This window comes from Crassostrea angulata, chromosome 7 (assembly GCF_025612915.1).
Source record: "Crassostrea angulata isolate pt1a10 chromosome 7, ASM2561291v2, whole genome shotgun sequence".
Classification (NCBI taxonomy): Eukaryota; Metazoa; Mollusca; class Bivalvia; order Ostreida; family Ostreidae; genus Magallana; species Magallana angulata.
Window position 1 is genome coordinate 14,737,611 of NC_069117.1, and position 19,543 is coordinate 14,757,153.

The 19,543-nt window shown below is 33.1% G+C and overlaps 2 protein-coding genes and 1 long non-coding RNA gene across 13 annotated transcripts in view; 1 reads left to right on the top strand and 2 right to left on the bottom strand.

The window, feature by feature from the left end:
* The window catches only part of LOC128155468 (E3 ubiquitin-protein ligase CBL-B-like), a 33,832-nt gene extending 32,921 nt beyond the window's left edge, over window positions 1–911 (bottom strand). For 3 of the 10 annotated variants that reach the window (XM_052817176.1, XM_052817183.1, XM_052817180.1), the window contains exon 1: window positions 27–903. The gene's annotated coding sequence lies outside the window, so the exon portion shown is untranslated. Of the gene's footprint in view, window positions 1–26 lie in introns of all 10 variants that reach the window. The other 7 variants (XM_052817178.1, XM_052817175.1, XM_052817184.1 and 4 more) reach the window with 5 other exon arrangements.
* On the top strand, window positions 12–15,839 carry LOC128155470 (TBC1 domain family member 23-like). 2 transcript variants are annotated; one of them, XM_052817185.1, is made up of 17 exons: window positions 12–84; window positions 3,235–3,343; window positions 3,884–3,989; window positions 4,288–4,492; window positions 6,763–6,886; window positions 7,844–7,968; window positions 8,096–8,142; window positions 8,238–8,341; window positions 9,214–9,339; window positions 9,582–9,677; window positions 9,903–9,978; window positions 10,773–10,910; window positions 11,985–12,124; window positions 12,371–12,489; window positions 12,777–12,859; window positions 12,962–13,097; window positions 13,765–15,839. In XM_052817185.1, exons 1-17 carry the CDS (start codon window positions 56–58, stop codon window positions 14,039–14,041), a joined length of 2,040 nt encoding a protein of 679 aa, XP_052673145.1. In that variant the 5' UTR covers window positions 12–55; the 3' UTR covers window positions 14,042–15,839. The 2 variants fall into 2 exon arrangements, with proteins under 2 accessions (XP_052673145.1, XP_052673146.1); XM_052817186.1 differs by having other exon boundaries at window positions 12,780–12,859.
* Window positions 14,593–17,717, bottom strand: LOC128155473 (uncharacterized). Its single transcript, XR_008239607.1, has 2 exons — window positions 17,472–17,717; window positions 14,593–17,175 (listed from the first exon to the last, which is right to left on the bottom strand). It is a non-coding gene; the product is annotated as an uncharacterized LOC128155473 (long non-coding RNA).
* Window positions 17,718–19,543: the final 1,826 nt, after the last annotated feature.

Genomic DNA, 19,543 nt, shown 5'->3' on the forward strand with positions numbered 1-19,543 from the left:
AATAGAAATATTTTACGACACCTTACATTTCAATTTACGACAACACGTCAAAAACATGGCGGACGGAATTGATGACACTAGCTGGTAAAGTGGTTAACTGTGATTTTTCATCGTTTTCTTTGATCAAACCCCCAATATATCACAGAATATCTCTTCAAAGCAGTCTTTGTAAAATTTGAAACAACCTAATTATTTTTTCACGCATAGCTTTAAGCTTATTGGTCATGCAAATTTTGACAGGTCTGTTTGATCATGTGACCAGTTACATTTTTTCCAATAAACTTTATAAATAGGTGTTATAAATGAATCAATTAATTTAATCGGGATTTATTAAATATTTGTCAGTCAATTAAATACGATTCCATTCTTGATATACATATATGCTTCCTGTACAACCGATGGATATAGGCCAACTGATATTCTTTAGATATACAAGGGACCAATAAGTCTTGGTTCAGATTCGGCCAAACTAATGAACTTGATATTCTGACTTCACTAAATTTTTGGGCAGTTCTTTATAAATCATGCTCAGAAATTCTGTCCCATCTTTGGTGGTTTGTTTCTCTAAAAATTGTTATATTTGTGTGTCTCCTCCAAATATTTACTTTTATTGTGAAGTGAGAATTCCGGCATAGAAAGGTGTTTAAATTTACTTTAATACAATTTTATCATGAAGTAACATATCAAAAGAAAAGCAACAGTAAAAAACCCAGAAAATAAAAAAATCAGAGTCAATTTCTGTGGTCTTTAAAGGGGCATGATCACGATTTTGGTCTAAAATTACTTGTCCGATTTTAATGTTTACGATGCTTCAGTAAGGCATTTTTAAAATTTAGATTTAAAGAAAATAAACATTGATTTTTACATACTCTCGGAAATGGCCGGTCAAAAACGGGTCTCGGGGTTTTAAGAACTCTGTCGTAAATATGATCAGATCAGGGTTATTAAGTACAAATAACAATTCTAGAATAATTTCAAGATAGGTTTTATAACGATATATCTGGTAAAATCATGGATATAATATATAAGTATAAAGTTATAAACGTCCCAGGTATTTTAAAGAATTTCCAATATACTTTACATATACCATTATTTCAAATTTGCTTTTTTGAATATATGGGGCACACACTCCATTAAAAAAAAACAGTATCAAACACATTTATTTTGAACATTTGAACATTAATTACTTTTCGATAAAGTCAAATGCTTGTTTCTTTAAACATTGATTGATGGACTATACACATGAATTAGGTATAATAAACGCCTGATTTTACACAGTCTCATTTATTTTTTGGTTTTATCTGATAATATTCGAGTAGTTAATTATACAGAAATCAATTTACCAGTCAAGAGGTGTGAACCTCCCCTTTTGTTCACCAGACCCATATACCATGTGTATACATACCCCAGATACACATGTGTCTGGAGCAGTAGCTTCATTAGTTTACCCGTTACCTGTGTTTCGGATCATTGCGTGTTGAGTGCAATTATGTTATCAAAAAATGAATAATAAACATCTCTGTCCATGCAAGTGTATTGAAATCATCGGTAAAAAGGCAACGAGAATAGCAAATTTTAAAATCCTTACAAAGAAATATGACTCTAACAAAATACATACAGAAACGACATACAATAAAATTTAACGAGCTGATTAATACATGTACTTATATGATGTAGGATAATTAAAACATTGTCAAGATTTATTTTAAAAAAAAATCAATTATCTGCTCTTCTGAAAACAAACCTTGACTGCTTCACACCACCTTCCAAAAATTTCACAAAATTGTTCAATAATCTCACAGGACGTAGGTTCAAAATACCAGTAAAAAATCTTTTTCAAGCTGATTTGTCTATCTTTTTATTCATTTTAAGCACAAATAAACAGTTCCTAATGTTTCACTCATTCGTTTTAGGTCTGTATCTGGAATTTGTACTTCAGTATTCAAAATGTTATAAACAAACAAATTAAAGCTTTGTTTACATAGCAAAGAATTGTTAACTCTGTAACTGACTTATAACTCAACAGATGATACTCAAATTTTGGTTGCCTATTAAAAGATTTTTAGTCGTTTCGGCCTTTCCCACGTTTAACCCTCGATATGTTCGGACCCTAGTAGCTACGGCCCTTAGTAGTTACGTCCTTAGCTGTTTCAGCCTATGTTTTATTATATATGTTTTATTATAGAGATATTACCTTATTTTCGGATGTTTTATATATTATAAACAATGTGGGACATGTAAACAAAAACAGGGCGCAAGCCTTGTTTACATGATAAAGAATTCTGAGCCTTGTATCTTGCTTATAACTTTATCCTTGACTCTCAAATCTCACATGATCATTAGAAATACATTCCTAAAGTAAAGCATTGTATAAAATAATAAAAACAGTAAAATTGAATTTGACTAAAATCCTGACCATGCCCCTTTAAGAAAGGGATTTAATAGATAATTAAAACTTCATTGGAGTTATTGTTTTGCACATTTTATTCAGCTTACTTGTAATAAGCAGCCCTAATTATTTCATGAATAATTTCTCAAATAACTGTTTGGATAATAAAATATCTGTGAAAAGGTAAAGCAAGACATCACAGGCAATACGTCCCATGCTTCTTTTAGATCACCCTTTAATGTTAATAGTACCTAAAGGGAACATAGTTAGATGCACTTTTAGCTCAAATTTTAAAAATCTTATTTTCAATAATTAGTGGTAATGTCTAGTAAGATGACCTTGGACATTTCAATTGCGTTACAAAAATTTCTATGCCAGAAGTCAAGTTACAAGCAAGATACAAAGCTTGTAATTCTCTTTTATGTTAACTTATTTTTGTTTACAAATAATAAGTACAGCTATAACCATGCCTTAAACAAAATAACTTAATTGTGACAAACAAGATAAAGTCTTCATGTTCATAAAACTTTATGCTGGTAAACAAGAATAAGCAAGATTTGAATGAAACTTTTACCAATGTAACACATATGTAAATACAAAGAAGACTCAAACATTTGTGTCCAATGAAACAAACAATTCTGAACTCTGTTTCACACATGTAACTTCTTGTCTAATGACAGTCATGTTTTGCTGAAGCATTGGAAATGCCAATGTTAAACATTCTATAATTAAAAATAAAAGGAAAAAATATTAAAAATTTTTGAGCTCATGTCTTGTCTATGTCCCTTAAAAAATTGGCTATGTTGATAAGTATTGTATGCTGAATTATTTCTTATTGTTTATAGGGTAACAGACCTTGAAACAGCACTAGTTGAAAGCTGTGATTTTGGAACTATAAGAAATATCTGTAAATGTCGGACTGTTCCTGATCATCTGAGAGCAGAGGTTTGGCAGGTAATGAATATTTATTACCGGTAGTTTATTGACTGTAATGTGGCTTGAGACAGTGTGAAAAATTGTGCAATTTGTTTAAGTATCTTTCTTTAAAACCTTGTGACATTTTAGAAATATTTTAGGAGACGGTCTTCTTTGTGATATGTTTGTTGCAAATTACATTACATGATTAAATACAGTAAAACACGCTTATAACGAAATGCCAGGGACAGGCAATTTTGCTTCATTATAAACGTAATTCATTATATCTGTCAAGTATAAAAGTTAAAACGTAATTAATTCACAAGGAATGAAAATCACTTTGCTGTAAACGTCAATATATTATAAGCGTGTTCACTATAACTGTGTTTGACTGTATTTTGATATCATAGATTTCATTGGTACAAACACAAATAACCTAAGCCTGGAAGTTATAGTACATTTTTACAACTATCGATACGTAGAAATTTTTTTTTAGGTTTAAGACTTAATGGTGGGTCAAATCAAACTAAAGTTGGTCATTCTTTTTTATAACATACAATATTATATTGGTCATTTCAGATCTGCCTTAATGTCCAAAATAAAGGGGATGCTCTCAGTGCATTTGATGGACTGTATGATCTGGATGAACAAGGAATTATCAGAGAAGATTGCAGAGCTCTAGTTGGTATGGTCATAATGTGACAGTTACTTTTGTAACTTTATTATCAAACAAAAAAACCAAAGATACCAAAAATTTCAAACTGGCGTAGTAATTATATTATATTGAGGAACATGTCAGATTTTACTAAATTTATACAAGATAATTAGCACCTTCCCATCTTTGCTAGCCAATTTTTTTCAGTCCACACCACTCCCCATAAACATGGACTGAAAACCCTTAGCTAGCAAAGATGGCACCTTCCAGATTAAAGAAAATTGATAGAATGAAATAGTTACAGTATTTTTTGCTTTATTTGTTACAGACAAGCTGGGCAATGAAGAGGAAGACAAGGTGTCAATAGTCAGTGATCTAGAATCTATTGTGACATTTTTTTCAAAATCCAGAAATGAAAAATATTCATCAGAGAATGGATGGCTTGAAGTCATACAGCCACTGTTAGCTCTTAAATTAAGAAGAGCCCAGATTTACAACTGCTTTTATTCCATAGTGAACAAGTTCATTCCTAGGTAAATATGAAGGTTTTGAATAATATTTCAAGGATAAATGTTACATGAGTCTATGCTGTGCCCAAAGTTAATGTTTCCGCCACTTTTTTTCTTTTCAATTTTTACAAAAATACCTGTGAAAGATGTACAATTGAAACCAATGAACGAGAAAAAATGAAAGATTCCTTCATTGACACCTCTGGCTCATCTACATTTTCACCTAGAGAAATTCACACAAATGAAAACAAATTTTTTCCAGAAATTTATGATGGGAAATGTTGACAATTTTTCTCCACTCAGAAGTCACTTGGAATACTTCACAGTTTTTTCAACGATATTGTCCGGGTACTTTTATGTCTGTTGCATAGCAAAATCCCTATAGACTTTTAATTCAAAGGGAAGATGGAGAGATGTAGTAAAATAACATCTCTTTTTGTCCCCCGCCGCAACGCGGTGCGGGGACATAGAAATGCCGGGCGTCCGTCCGTGTGTCCGTGGGTCCGTGTGTTCGTGGGTCCGTGGGTCCGTGTGTCCGTGGGTCCGTGCGTCCGTGTGTCCGTGCGTCCGTCCGTCACACTTTTTTGTAAGCGCTCTCATGCCAACAAATTTTGCCGGATTTTCATTAAATTTATACCAAATGTTTATATCACTATTATCTTGGTCAAGTTCGAAAATCAGCATTGGTCGATACTTTTTGTTGGAGTTATGGGACTTTGACCACAATAATGACTCCGTTTTATCAAAAAATTGACCTTGTAAGCGCTCTCATGCCTACAAATTTTGAAGGATTTTCATTAAATTTATACCAAATGTTTATACCACTAATACCTTGGTCGAGTTCGAAAATCAGCATTGGTCGATACTTTTTGTTGGAGTTATGGGACTATGACCACAATAATGACTCCGTTTTATCAAAAAATTGACCTTGTAAGCGCTCTCATGCCTACAAATTTTGACGGATTTTCATTAAATTTATACCAAATGTTTATACCACTAATACCTTGGTCAAGTTCGAACATCAGCATTGGTCGATACTTTTTGTAGGAGTTATGGGACTTTGACCACAATAATGACTTCGTTTTATCAAAAAATTGACCTTGTAAGCGCTCTCATGCCTACAAATTTTGACGGATTTTCATCAAATTTATACCAAATGTTTATACCACTAATACCTTGGTCAAGTTCGAAAATCAGCATTGGTCGATACTTTTTGTTGGAGTTATGGGACTTTGACCACAATCATGACCCCGTTTTATCCAAAAATTGACCTTGTAAGCGCTCTCATGCCTACAAATTTTGACGGATTTTCATCAAATTTATACCAAATGTTTATACCACTAATACCTTGGTCAAGTTTGAAAATCAGCATTGGTCGATACTTTCTGTTGTAGTTATGGGACTTTGACCACAATAATGACTCCGTTTTATCCAAAAATTGACCTTGTAAGCGCTCTCATGCCTACAAATTTTGACAGATTTTCATTAAATTTATACCAAATGTTTATACCACTAATACCTTGGTCAAGTTCGAAAACCAGCCTTGGTCGATAGACTTGATACTAGTTTGCCTGACCGGCGGGGGACCCAGGAATTCTATTCTTGTTAGTATAAAATTGCATCTAGACAACCAGGTATATGATACAAACAAAATTTGAATATGGCTCCTTTTTAGGGTAAACAATTACATGTAAAGCCAACGTTTTTTGCATACCAGTAGTCCTTCAATTTCAATTTTAACAGCACTAGAGATTTAAAAATGTGATCTATGCAAAATAAGAGCAAAGATACTTTGCATAGATTTTTATGCCTCCAACATATAATTGCCTGGGGCATCATTTCCATTATTTGTGTTCATGATGTCGGCAACTGTTGCACACATTCAACTCAAATTTGATATATGGATATGTCATAGTAATATGCCGGTCAATTTTAAATTGGGTCTAGCTCTGATGATTCTTGACAGAGTTATTCCCCTTGAACTTAGAAAAAAAGAAGAATTTTCCAGTTTTCCTGCACTAACTTTTGAACTATTTATAAAGTTGAAATTACATATGCAGATATAACTGTATTTTACAAGAAAATACTGGTCAAGTTCAAATTTTGTACAAGTCTGATGATTTTTAGTAGAATTATGCCCTTTGAACCAAAAAAAAAAGCAAACAACAATCTTCTGTGCAAATAAATGTTAAACTAAATATGACATTTGACAATTTTGTTGCCTGTGGTGATATTCATGGCATTACGACAAATCTAGTTTTAAGGAAGATCAAAGATTGATTTTATTTTGACAGAGATTGTGTGAAGGGAGGAAAACCTTTCCACCTGTTTCGCTTGCTTCTACAGTACCATGACCCCGAGCTGAGCTCTTTCCTGGACACGAAGAGGATACTACCCGACCTCTACTGTCACTCCTGGGTAACTAGTGCATGTTACATGTTTTTGTGCATGTAACATGTTATTGTGAAATGTTATTTCTCCATTGCATAGTGTTTAGCCTAAGGCAGTGATTTTGTTAGACTAAGTGCTTGTGTTGTCAGAAGAATTATTTAATGTATGTATAGTGGTCACAAACTTTGGTTTTTCTGTGTCATGATTTCCTTGATTCTTTTATTGATTAGTTGATTTACAAAGAAGAACACACTGTTACAAAATAAAGAAGTAAAAATCAATATGATAAAGAACTTTAAAGGGGCATGGTCACGATTTTGATCAAATTTTATTTTTTTGTTTTTATTATTTACAATGCTATAGGAATGCATTTATAATGATCAAATGAAATTTGGGTGCCAGTTGAGGAGTTTTAAGCAAGATACAGGGCTCACAATTCTTTGTCATGTAAACAAGGCTCGTGCCCTGTTTTTGTTTACATAGGTTCAATATACCGGTAAAAAATCTTTTTCAAGCTGATTTTTCTATCTTCTTATTCATTTTAAGCATAAATAAACAGTTCCTTACGATAAACAAATTCATTTTAGGTCTAAGACTGGAATTTTCACTTCAACATTCAAAATGTAAACAAAAGCTTTGTTTACATAGCGGAGAATTATAAGCTCTGCAACTCGCTTATAACTTAACAAACGACACTCAACTTTTGGTTGCCTATTGAAAATGCTTAACTGAAGCATTGTAAACATTCAAATTGAAAAAATAATTTTTGACCAAAATCGTGACCGTGCCCCTTTAAACTAGATTCAATATACACAGTATAATATAGGTTATAGATATGAAAATTCATATACATGTACAAATCATTGCCTAACATTTCAAAAGCAGATTGAGCATTTATACATGTAGTTTCATGTATTTCATTAGTGCTGAGAAAGAGAAAATATATTTTTCATATTATTAATTTTTATTTAAATTGCTTTGTAGTTCAGAAGTTTGTTTTCTGCACCATGCGACCTACAAGTTATACAAGTGATGTGGGATGTGTACTTTCAACATGGGGACCAGTTTCTAACTTTTTTCATGGCTCTTGTCATTTTGGTAAATGCAAGGTTGGTACTCAGAATCTGGTGAACCTTTTTTGTAGCAGAACAAGTTTGTCTAGGTCTCCCCAAAAAAATATAATTTTTCATTTATTCATTCACTTGTCTGTTATATTGGTATCACTATCTTTTTCAGAGATCAGATATTGACTGGAGAATTGGAGTCCAAACAATCAATTGCAGGTAACAGAAGACTGAATTCAACAATACCATTACCTGTATGAATAAAACTTAACCTACATGATACATGTAGTATAATATTTTCCCCTTTCATACAGAAATGCTGGCATCCTTTCCATCAGGACTGGAGGCTGAAGACATTGAGGACTTCTGTGCTTTAGCACAATACTACGCTTCTAAAACCCCACAGTCGTTTAGAAGGGTAAAGATTACTACAATGAATGAATTATTTTTCTGAGTTTTTAATCATGGATTTATTTTGTGTATGAAACAGTTTTCCTACTTAAAGTTATGTTTAGAAATATTAACCAGACCACAATATACAGTATATTATAAAATGATATGTGTAATATGGCATGCCAAATTTGCAAAAATTAGCTAAACATAAGTTTCACAGTGTATGGACTGTAAACCATAGTTAATGATGTTAATCTATATTTCATATCAGTAGACCATTGTTACCAGTAATCTGTTTCAGAAGAGTATACTATTATTAACACTGAAAACAATCCTTTGCAATTGCAAAACATACATGTAGTTTATCTGATATATATGGTTTCACCATTTGTAAACTACAGTTAACAATTCAAAACTGTAATTAACATTATGCCTGATATACATGATTAAATTAAGATTAACAGCTCCTAACTATAGTTAAGGAATGAGACTATAGTTTACAGGTGTTTGTCTATATTTATCAGCAAAATCTATCATAAATGTTTATTTACAGACAGATAAACATACATGTAGATTAGCATTCATAAACTATAGTTTCCAACATTAAATATGGTGTTACTGGTGAAAACTAGAGAGAACAAATCATTAACTATGTGGTTTACATAGTTTATGCTTTGTAAACTGTAGTTTACTGTTGATAAACATACATGTAGTTAATCAACTGTTAAACTATGTTTAGCTCATTTTTGTGAATTGGACATGCCATAGTTTTCTCAGTTTGATTTATTCTCAAGATACATTTAGATCATTTTCACATGCATTCTATATAATATTTAGCTCATTTGTGGATGTTGATAAAATGAGTAACCTGTACAGATAATGGATTTTGTTTTGCAGGATTACCAGAGTCCATTATTTGGTAATAATTTGATACCTGGAAAAAAAGAGGATCTACAAGTTTCACAGGCATTGTGTTTACCTGTGTCTGTGGCAGAACTTCTCCAAAACAACAACCTCGCAGGGGTAAGTACATGTTTTATCTTAAAAACTATTTGTTTACATGAATTTCTAATTTCTAAAATGATTAGTTATCGGTACATGACAGCTCAGAATTATGCTTCTTGAAATTCAAACAATAGGTGAAAAGTAATTAAAATTTTGATATTTATAATTTTTTGAAAAATTTTATGTATGTTGTGGAGGTGATAACTCCCAAAGAAGTACTGGTAATTCAATAAAAATAAAATGAGTTATTTTTGGTTCAGGGTGATGGTGTTCGGTATTTCGTGGTGGACTGTCGTCCCGCTGACCAGTACAACAGTGGACATTTGTCCACCGCATTTCATCTGGATGCTAACCTTGTAAGTGATTTGTTTATTTTTTAATGACTTGCAGATTGGTTTTCTATAATTTAAAAATTGATTTCTTTGTCAGAGGAAGAAGATTGCAATCTTTTTTTCAGAGGATGTCATGAAAATGAATTTCTTAAAAAAATGTTATATTTTGTATTACGGTAGATATAATTCTTAATGGATTTGATTTGTTATCTTGTTTGATTTATACAATTAGATGATTTATACAATTAGATGCTACAAAACCCAAAGGAGTTCAGCACTGCAGTACAGGCATTACTTGCTGCCAAGCAACAGTCCATCTCTTCAGGTCAGTGCCTAAATAGATATAGAGAGGGGACATATTGTAAATGCCCCCCTTCTTATGACTTTGTTTAAGGAAACTTCACTGGAGTACAGGACAATATTTTATGAGTAAGAGATATTTCATCAATAAATTCTAATAGTTTTGCAGCTTTATGCCTACCAATTAGCAATTTTTATTTAAGGAATCATTCTTTGAGTATTATGAGGTGATAATTTTGGTTGGGGCTTGATCTAATCCAACAAAGCCTGAAAGGCTTTATTATAGATTTGATCACACCCCGACCAAAATTATCACCTCATAATATTCAAAGAATGATTCCTTATTACTTATATTTATATAAATTTCAGCAGTTGTACAATTCAAATTAGAATATTTAGTATGCAAACCGTGCTTGCGCCCCAACAATACGTCTTTTAAATTAATTGGACTACATAGTACAAAATCAGTTCACAGTGTTATCACAGATAAAGACACTGGAAAATGTAAATATTTAACATGAAATTCAATTTGTATATGCAAGGGTAAAGAGCCTCTTACTGTTTGTAATGATACTAGTATATAGTTTTTTCTCCAACACAATGTGTTTCTAATCCCTTCCCCAATGCTCAGGAATAGAAAACACTTACGGTAACTTAAGGAAAAAAAATCACATATCATCTCAAGTCATAGGGCTTCTATACTTAAGCAACAGAATCAAAGTATAACATCTTGATATAGTAATACTGATAGAATAGAGGTGTATGGTATTGATATTTCTGCTTTATTTGGTGGTTGACCTTGGATTTTCGTTACTTCAGGCTCTGCTGCGGGAGGGGAACACCTGTGTTTTATCGGCAGTGGGAGGGAGGAGGAGGACCAGTATGTTCATATGGTTATAGCCAACTTCCTGCAGAAACACTACCAGTATGTCAGCTTTGCAAAGGGAGGCTATCAAAGTATGCACAGCAACAATATGTCAAGTATACAAAAAAGGGTGTAAATCCTACACAGTCATGTACAGTATGCGAATTTAACACCAGATGTGTCAGTGTTTTGATCAATGATCGAGGAGTATATTCAAGGAGTATATTGTTAACTTCCTGTCTGACCATCTGTCATTCTGTTCACAACCTTTAAACTTCCTTATACATGTAACTTATAAAGGAAGGAATTTTGATTCTTTATTTTTGGTGAAGTTTTATACATGTATGTGAATGAGAGCTAAGATATTTTTCACTCAAGTCTATTTTTTGCCCATTTTTATGAGGGGAAAAATATTGAAAAGTTTGTCGCTCAACATATGCCAGGCAATCTTAGCCCTAAAAAAGTAATAAGCAAGCATTTAAACAAATCAATAGAGCCTTTAAGCATTAAATTTGTCAGTGTGCCTTAAATACAAATTTTTAAAGAAATCTGAATGCTGTTTGCTCAGAACATTTCATCTTTGGCAAGGCTGACAACTTTTATTAGATGTCATCCCTGGATATCAAGCAAGTTTTCTGACAAGTTTCAAACACTTTACTATGCTGCATGTGAATTGGTATGGGTATATACTGCAGAAGATGAAGAATTTTCCCTATCGTTTAACCATGAGTTTAAGTTCTTAAATGTATGACTATATTTACTTTTAGATTAAAGTTGATTTGCATCTTATTAATACAGATGAAAATTTTGCACTCATCTTCAAGTCTTTTTTATCCTACTTTGTATGTGCAACTTCTCTCAAAAGTTTGCATGTTTAAAAATTTGCACAATGTGAAAAATTTGCATATTTTTGGACTACAGTTGATTTATCTGTATTTTTATTGTTGCAAGGTACATTGTGATTTTACTAAAACTGGTGAAATGTTTTGCTTGTTCAAGTGTGTTTTCACATTAATGAGAGAGAGAGAGAGAGAGAGAGAGAACACTTTAAGAATCTCTGTAATCTGTACACACAATCTTTGTAAACTGTATACACACACACTCATGAAATTCCCTTATCATAAACTTGAAATTCAGCATTACAATCACAACATTTCTGTTTTCAGGTTTACATGAACTGCTAAAAGATAGACTCTCTGAAGGCTTATCCAGTCACAATCCCAAACACTGCATAGTCTGTAACCCCGATGCATCACACAACTCTAGTGATTTGGAGAATGGCGAGGATTTTCACAGATCAGGAAAGGTAAAAAATTACAGCAAAGCTCCTTAGCTCCTCCTTGATAAACCTTCATGTCTTTAAAGCATACGATGTAATTTAGAATGTGATGTCATGAAGAATGCAACTCCTGATAAAATGAAAATTAATAAATTTTTACTTGATAAAAATCAATGTGAAACCTTATATAAATATGCCAATAATGATATCAGAGGTCTACATGTGTAGCAGAGTCTTGAGCTTACAGTGTCACACAAATCGCTCAATTTGCAGGAGGAAGAAAATGGGGAATCATTTTTTGGAAAATTAACCTCTACTGTCAAAAGCAAGTCAGCTGTAATGAAGCAAAAGCTAACAGATTATATAAAGAATGAACACCAAACACAAGAAAGGTGAGTCCTTTAATGTCCCCATCAAGCAGGTAAAAAAGGTAACTCCAAAGCACATGTCTGATTTTATTAAGTTCCCACAGAATATGAAAATGATTGTACATGTAGCAAGATAAGCATTTATCTGTTTGATAATATATGATCTTCAAAATTCAAAATCAGTATTGTTGAAATGCATTGAACGTCTGATGAGTCCATATAGAATGGAAATGTCTTTTCACACTTATAAGATACATATTTGGACAAAACTTGTACATGTAGTTCATGTTTTGTTTTGTGATTGTTCTCAGCAGGCATGTCAGCAATACAGATCGTGTGGGCAAGAGATATAGAAACATGGCAAATGTTTTCTCTATTGGAGATGATGACGATGGTAAAATTTTTACACTACAGTCATTGAAATACTTTACAATAGAACAAATTTTAAATTGTCTCTGATGATTGTGTAGTATGGTTGCTTCTTTGTGTTTTGTAGGTGATGACGTAGGTGAGAACTCTTCAGATGATGACAGAAAGGAGGTTGTAAATGTAGAAGTCTGGCTGAAGAAACCGGACATCAAGTACTCCTGTAGATGTCAAGAGGTCATAGGGAATGGATATATGTTTCCAAGGTCAGTCATCCTGACTCATTGAGTCATGTTGCTAAAGGTTAAGTGAATCACAGTAAAACATTTAATTTAGCTGCAACCAATCGTGGAAGAACATTAAAAATATTACCATGACAGATATCAGCAATTAACCAGTACCTTTTGTTGTAATGGTACAAAGCTAGAACTACTTATAATTCTATATTATTTTTATGCCCTCGCCATGAAATGGTGAGGGCATATAGTGTGACCCTGTTATGTCATTCTGTCCTTCTGTCATTCTGTCATCATTCACTTTTTGATCATTATCTAAACAACTGTTGCACACATTCAACTGAAATTTTATATATGGATGTATTTTATGAATATACAGATTGAGTTTGAACATGATTTTTGACAGAGTTATGTCTCTTGAACTGAAAAGAAAATGAGTAATTTTGAGGGATTTATAACTTATTCTGCAATCAATGAAATGTTATACATGTTCTAACTTTGGCATTTGAAATTTTGTCTCCTGCGAGGCCATTTGGGGTGTTATGACACATCAAGCATCAGTTTGAAATAGGTTGTTTTTTCATTTTCGACAAATTTTTATCTATTTAAAAGTATTTTGAATATAGTTATCACAGGTTGTTAAATCTTGTTTGATGTTTAACAATAATATTTTTTAATCTGGATGCTTTTTTTGCAGCCATTTACTGGTAACAGATACTCATTTATATGTGCTCCGAGAAATTCAAAACAGAAAGAACATGGCCCACATTCAAGCACGCCGAGCTCTAGGAAGTGTCGTGAAAATAACATCGAAAAGGAAACACCCAGACTTTGTGACTTTTAAATATGGTTCGGTTGATGGAGAGGAAATCCAGGTGACAGACATTGACAGATTCTTGCTCCCACAGGCAGCAGAGGCAACTAAAATCATTAAACAACAGATTATCAAAGTATTGGATGCATTAGACAGCTGATTGGTCAATTACTGAAGTGTGTTTTTTTTTCTAGACTGAATTCTAAGAATGTGTGAAATTATCTACATGTACTTGTAAATGTCCATAGAACAAATTATGATAAGTCTTACAATATGGTAAAGTAGCAAACAGCTTTTCCAAATGAAGAATGTGACAGTGTTTTAAATATCTAATATAAATCTATATGCCTACATGTAATACATGTACATTTCATTCATGCAAGCATAATTGTATCTTGTTTCACAATATTATGAATGTTTTTAAAAAAAGTAAAGATTTAGGGTTTACAATGCTATAAAATACATGTATCATCATACAGTGTATTGCCTTTGTTTCTGTAATGCAGTCCCCTTGACTGTGTGCTGCATAAGTTATTTTTAACATTGCATATCAGACTTCTTTGTTAATTTTGTATAGAGGTGTAACTATGTATTATTATATTTACTTGTATTTTATTTATTTCTTATTGTTTATTTTTTAAGATTAAACTTGTTTTCTTTTTTCCTTTATTTGTATCAGTTTCTTATAGGCATGATACATTATCAATACTCTTTCTTTTTTTTGATTCTCTATAAGATTCTGTTGCATTTCTGTCCAAAATATGACCCAAAGTTTAAAAAAGAAATGCAGATATATTCCAAATAATATTCCTTTTTCTTCTGCACATTCAGAGCATTCTGAGTCACCAAACACATGTCTAGAAATGCTTTTTTGTGTTTCTAAATAAATTGTCATTGGACCAAGGGCATGATGCAATACACGGTCAGCAAAATACAATAGAGAAACAAAGAAAGTGTAATTTTCCTGCTTGGATTTAATATACACCCACCTTGGCTTATTATTTTGTTATTATTTGTATTTACTCAGTGGCCTACTTGTACATACAAAAGTTATGTCATCCTCAATGATTGTAATAGGACTACTACTATGCGTATATGTAGCTAAAAATGGATTTTGTGACTCATTTGTTTTAAGCAGAAATGTGGTCTGCTGTGTTTTGAAAGCTGTTCTTGTTTAGTTACTGCAATGCAATAGTGCATTATCTGTCAAATCTACTTGATTTTGATCAATTAAAATATCTTTAAATGAAGAAATTCGAAAATTTTGTAGTTATTATGATTGCCCTTCAATAATTTCTATTTTAAGTAAACTAGTAATTATGCACTTAGGCACCAGATGACATTATAAAAAATAGTTTTGGCATTATTATAATTAGGATTCCAAATAAGACAAACAGGTTGACATGATAAACAGGTTTGTGGGTTTCAAATTTTTTTTTTCAGTTGATTTTTAAGAATTATCTGACAATATCAAAAAACTGTGACGTGTTTACCGACTTTTTGTTCTATTTCTGCGTTTCGAGGAATTCCGAGTTTCAGTGTTGGTTGTTTTGTCCTGTTTTTTTTTAATGTTTAATTTGTGTACACTTGTTTTATTTTGAACAGAAACACCACACACAAAGTCACTCTGTAACCTATTTAATTATAAAATTTAGATGATATATGAAAAATTCAAGATGTCATCTTACTTTGAGACATGTTTAAGACAACAAAATGATCTCTTGAAATTGAGTTGGTTGTGCATAAAAAATAGAATACTTTTCAATGGTATTTCATGTATGTTACTATGACAATTAACCACTATTACAAAGATATTAATCCTCTACATTTTGTATAATTATCTTATTGAGAAAAAACCCAGCTTATATGTTTATTTATATTAGCGTTGCTAAAAGTGCTTTCTCAGTTATAAATATTCCAGTGTAATAGAAACATTAAAAAACCTTGAATTTACTGTATTTGTGAGTTTTAAAATGATAATGGTTTAGTATCTGTAGATAAAATCTCCAATTACCGTAGTGATAGATCATTCGATGATTTAACATGGCTGAACATGATTTGCTTGATGCTTCCATTAATGTGACAAACTCTGTATCGGATTTAGATGGAGGCAATCATCGTCTGTTTGTTTCAGCTGGCCATTGTTTGCATTGTTCATTGCTTGCCTTTATTACATAATGTTGTTAGTGAAGTGTTCTTCTTACGTGATAAAATTAAATCTGAATTGGTTTTTAAATTCTACATTTGTATGTACAAAAATGGGTGCAGCAAATTTATGTTAATACAACAGTTGTATGTTATAAACCAATAAAGTATTGCATTTAAATATATTGAATGAAATTTATTTTGCATTATTTACCAGCAAGCATTAATTGAAATTTGATACCAGAAGTAAAACAGAATTTGTTACGGGATCAATGCTCCGTTAATCTTTGAATACAGCTCAACATTTTAGAAACTGATCACCGGTTGACAGGGGTCTGTGAACTCATCTGTCTGACCGTGCATCCAATGGACCATTTTCAAAACTATTGTCAGTGACAGAAGTATATGTCGACAATGACAAAAGCATGGGAGTTGGCAGTGACATATACGTGGTTGTTGGCAGTGACAAAAACACGGGTGTTGACAGTGACAAAACATGGGTGATGGCAGTGACAGTGACAAACCATGGGTGTTGACAGTGACAGGTATTAGCAGTAAATAACTAGTACATCTATGTATGACAACAATACGCTGACTAATCAATGGCATAGCGTCGTCGTTCGAGACATTGAACAGTTTGATGCACGGCAGTATCATAGTAGCAGTGACACAACGAACGTTTTCACGGTGATACAGTTGACTTTGAGGATAGAAACGTTTGACAGTGACAGTAGTATCTTTGATGTCAGTGACAGAAGGATGGTATAAGTAAGCGATAAACAATTTGCTCCGTAACTTGGAAGCATGCAATCATCAGCGATGACACACCGATTTTGCTATTTTATCCAATTTTAGGGCATTGAACACTTGAAATGTCATTGACTCGAAATCTGATTTACAACGCCATTAAATTCCACATGGAACAATATTTACCAATCTTCTTCATTTCCGATTCAATACAACTTTGAAATGGATTGATGCATGTATTTCTGGACATGAGTAGGGCGTCCTTCCGATTTGCATCGATTTTGTGTCTCTTTGCTATTACACAAAGCTATGTTTAGTCTGATAGATCAGATGTAGCGATTCATAAACAACCCCAGCACTAAGAAGAGAACTCTCTCATGGGACGTCAATTCCACAGGATAACTACAAAAGGGGGAAGAGAATACGTTATACACTGTATATACATGTATATATATTTTTTTAGATTGTGTCAAAACCATGTGGTCACTTCGGTAATTCAGTACGAACCACTTCCGTGTATAAATCAAGTGTGTTATGTAGTACAGATATCTAAAAAGTACGCACTACTTTTTTGTTTTTAATAATAAATTGCATTCTTTGGTGGTTCATGCGGATATCTAAGTAGCTAGCTTTTCTCAAATTAATATAAACCTGCCCAAACTGAAGATATAAGATATATAAAGCACAGAGGAATTCACCTTGTTTGAGTTCCAATTCGATCCGCCCCGCCCGGGCTTGAATTCACAACCTTTGGAACCCACTAGCACTAACCACTCCGCCATCTAGGCAAGACAATCCAAAAAAAAATTGTCAGACAACACGCCGTGACGCCATCACGCTAACACAACTTCACATAAAATGCTGTTGCGCTAACACAACTTTGCACAATACGCCGCCGCGCTAGCACATCTTGCGATGTTGGGATTCGCAAAGTTGAGTAAAGCGCGACATGCATCGTATTGTGTGACAGCGCGATGGAGTGTAAATTTGTGTTAGTGTGACGGCGTGTTGTATGATGGGACTCATAATGCGCTTTTGGGATTTTGCAATGTCCCTATCCAGATACCATAGAAATACTCTTTGCATCTGAAGTGATTTTTCTGGAATATATATATACGATGTTCACCGGCCTCCACTTACCTTGTTTTGGATTTTAAAAAAATTGCTGGAATCATTTTTTGAAATTTTACAGTCATCATTATTTATCTTTTTTTTATACGTCAAAGGAAAACGTAGAAAGATTACGATACTTGATGAATTGTACTAGTATTTGATTTTAATGGTAAGTCTGAGAAATTCAATTGAAATTTCAGATAGATGTGATTGGACTTTGGCAGGTATTACGTTAATGTTTTGGGAAGATATTTTCTCCTCACGAAATTCCTGTTATTCGGGAAACGGCGTAATTGGATGTCAGGTTCCACAAGTTGACAAATGCATTTGGCTCAACAGTGAAGTTCTTTTTTTAATCCGATCTCCATGTGATCCAAACGTTCTGAATATTTAATGATGTTTTATCGTTAACCTTAAAGTAGAATCGTACATTTTTAGTAATAGGTTTGGAAGACTTCAAGGGGATTTGTACTATCCCAGAATTCCGCTTGACACTCCTGACAATCATACGTAAAGTACACATTATATCTACAACACGAGAGAGAGAGAGAGAGAGAGAGAGAGAGAGAGAGAGAGAGAGAGAGAGAGAGAGCTATAGTTGGTGAGGCATACCATACCTGGCAGAACCATCCATATATCATACTATACTATACTATGCTATGCTTTGCTATGCTATGCTATGCTATACTATACTATACTATACTATACTATACTAACGAGTCTATACTATTCTATACTATACTGTACCGTACCGTACCATACCATACCATACCATACCATACCATACTTCACTATACTAGTGAGTCTACATTATACTGTACTGTATAGTTTTGTTCTGTACTGACAATCTAAGTACAGTAATAGCGTATTTAATACGTTACGCATCAATCATCCGTTTTTGCAACGTACACTCGATGATACTGTAGATTCCATATCCAACGCGGAGAATTTACATTTTTCAAATGATAAATATCTTAAAATCTCGCATTAATTTTTGGACAAACGTAAACTAAATGAACCATGATTAGATAAAAATCGACGTTCGCAATTTCATATTCTCGCGATTTGATAAAAATAAAAACCCGGTTGAATCGTAAAATAAGGAATCTTCGGTCATTTTCTAAGATATCTAAGATACGTGTTGTCAAATATGAAAAAAATAATGTAGTATAAATCACGAGAGACATTACAGTGGTAGCTTACTTTCGTAATACAGGGGCTATATGCAATTTTAATACCCCCCCCCCCCCCCCCACCTCGCGTAACCTGTGATTCATGAAATTCTTTTTCTTTCCACTCCATTCTTCAGATATCGTTATAACTTTGACTGCCAAACGTATCAATTAACCTAGAAAAAAACCCTTCAAGTGTCCAACCCTCCCGAGAAACCCCAATTTTGCCAAATCTTGATTCATTTCGACAGACACTTTGGTGCGATGATGGTTTTTCCGTCATTTCATTCTCACACCCCCGCATTGTTTCCTGATAAAACGCAATCTGGGTGCCTTCTGACAGTGGGAAGAAAATTAAAGCAATGAAAATAAAACATCTCGGCTGTCAATCCCAGTTTGGGAGGAGAGATTCGTCATGTCGACGAATCTAGGAAGGCGTTTATTAGATCTCTGTTCAAGGCCAAAACTATTGTTTTCACAATTTT

Bases quoted from the DNA above. Each gene is read 5' to 3' on its own strand.
- LOC128155470 (XM_052817185.1), top strand. From the start codon at position 56: ATGGCGGACGGAATTGATGACACTAGCTG. The intron at 6,887-7,843 runs GTAACTAGTGCA...ATTGCTTTGTAG, and splicing joins ACCTCTACTGTCACTCCTGG to TTCAGAAGTTTGTTTTCTGC. The intron at 13,098-13,764 runs GTCAGTCATCCT...CTTTTTTTGCAG, and splicing joins AATGGATATATGTTTCCAAG to CCATTTACTGGTAACAGATA.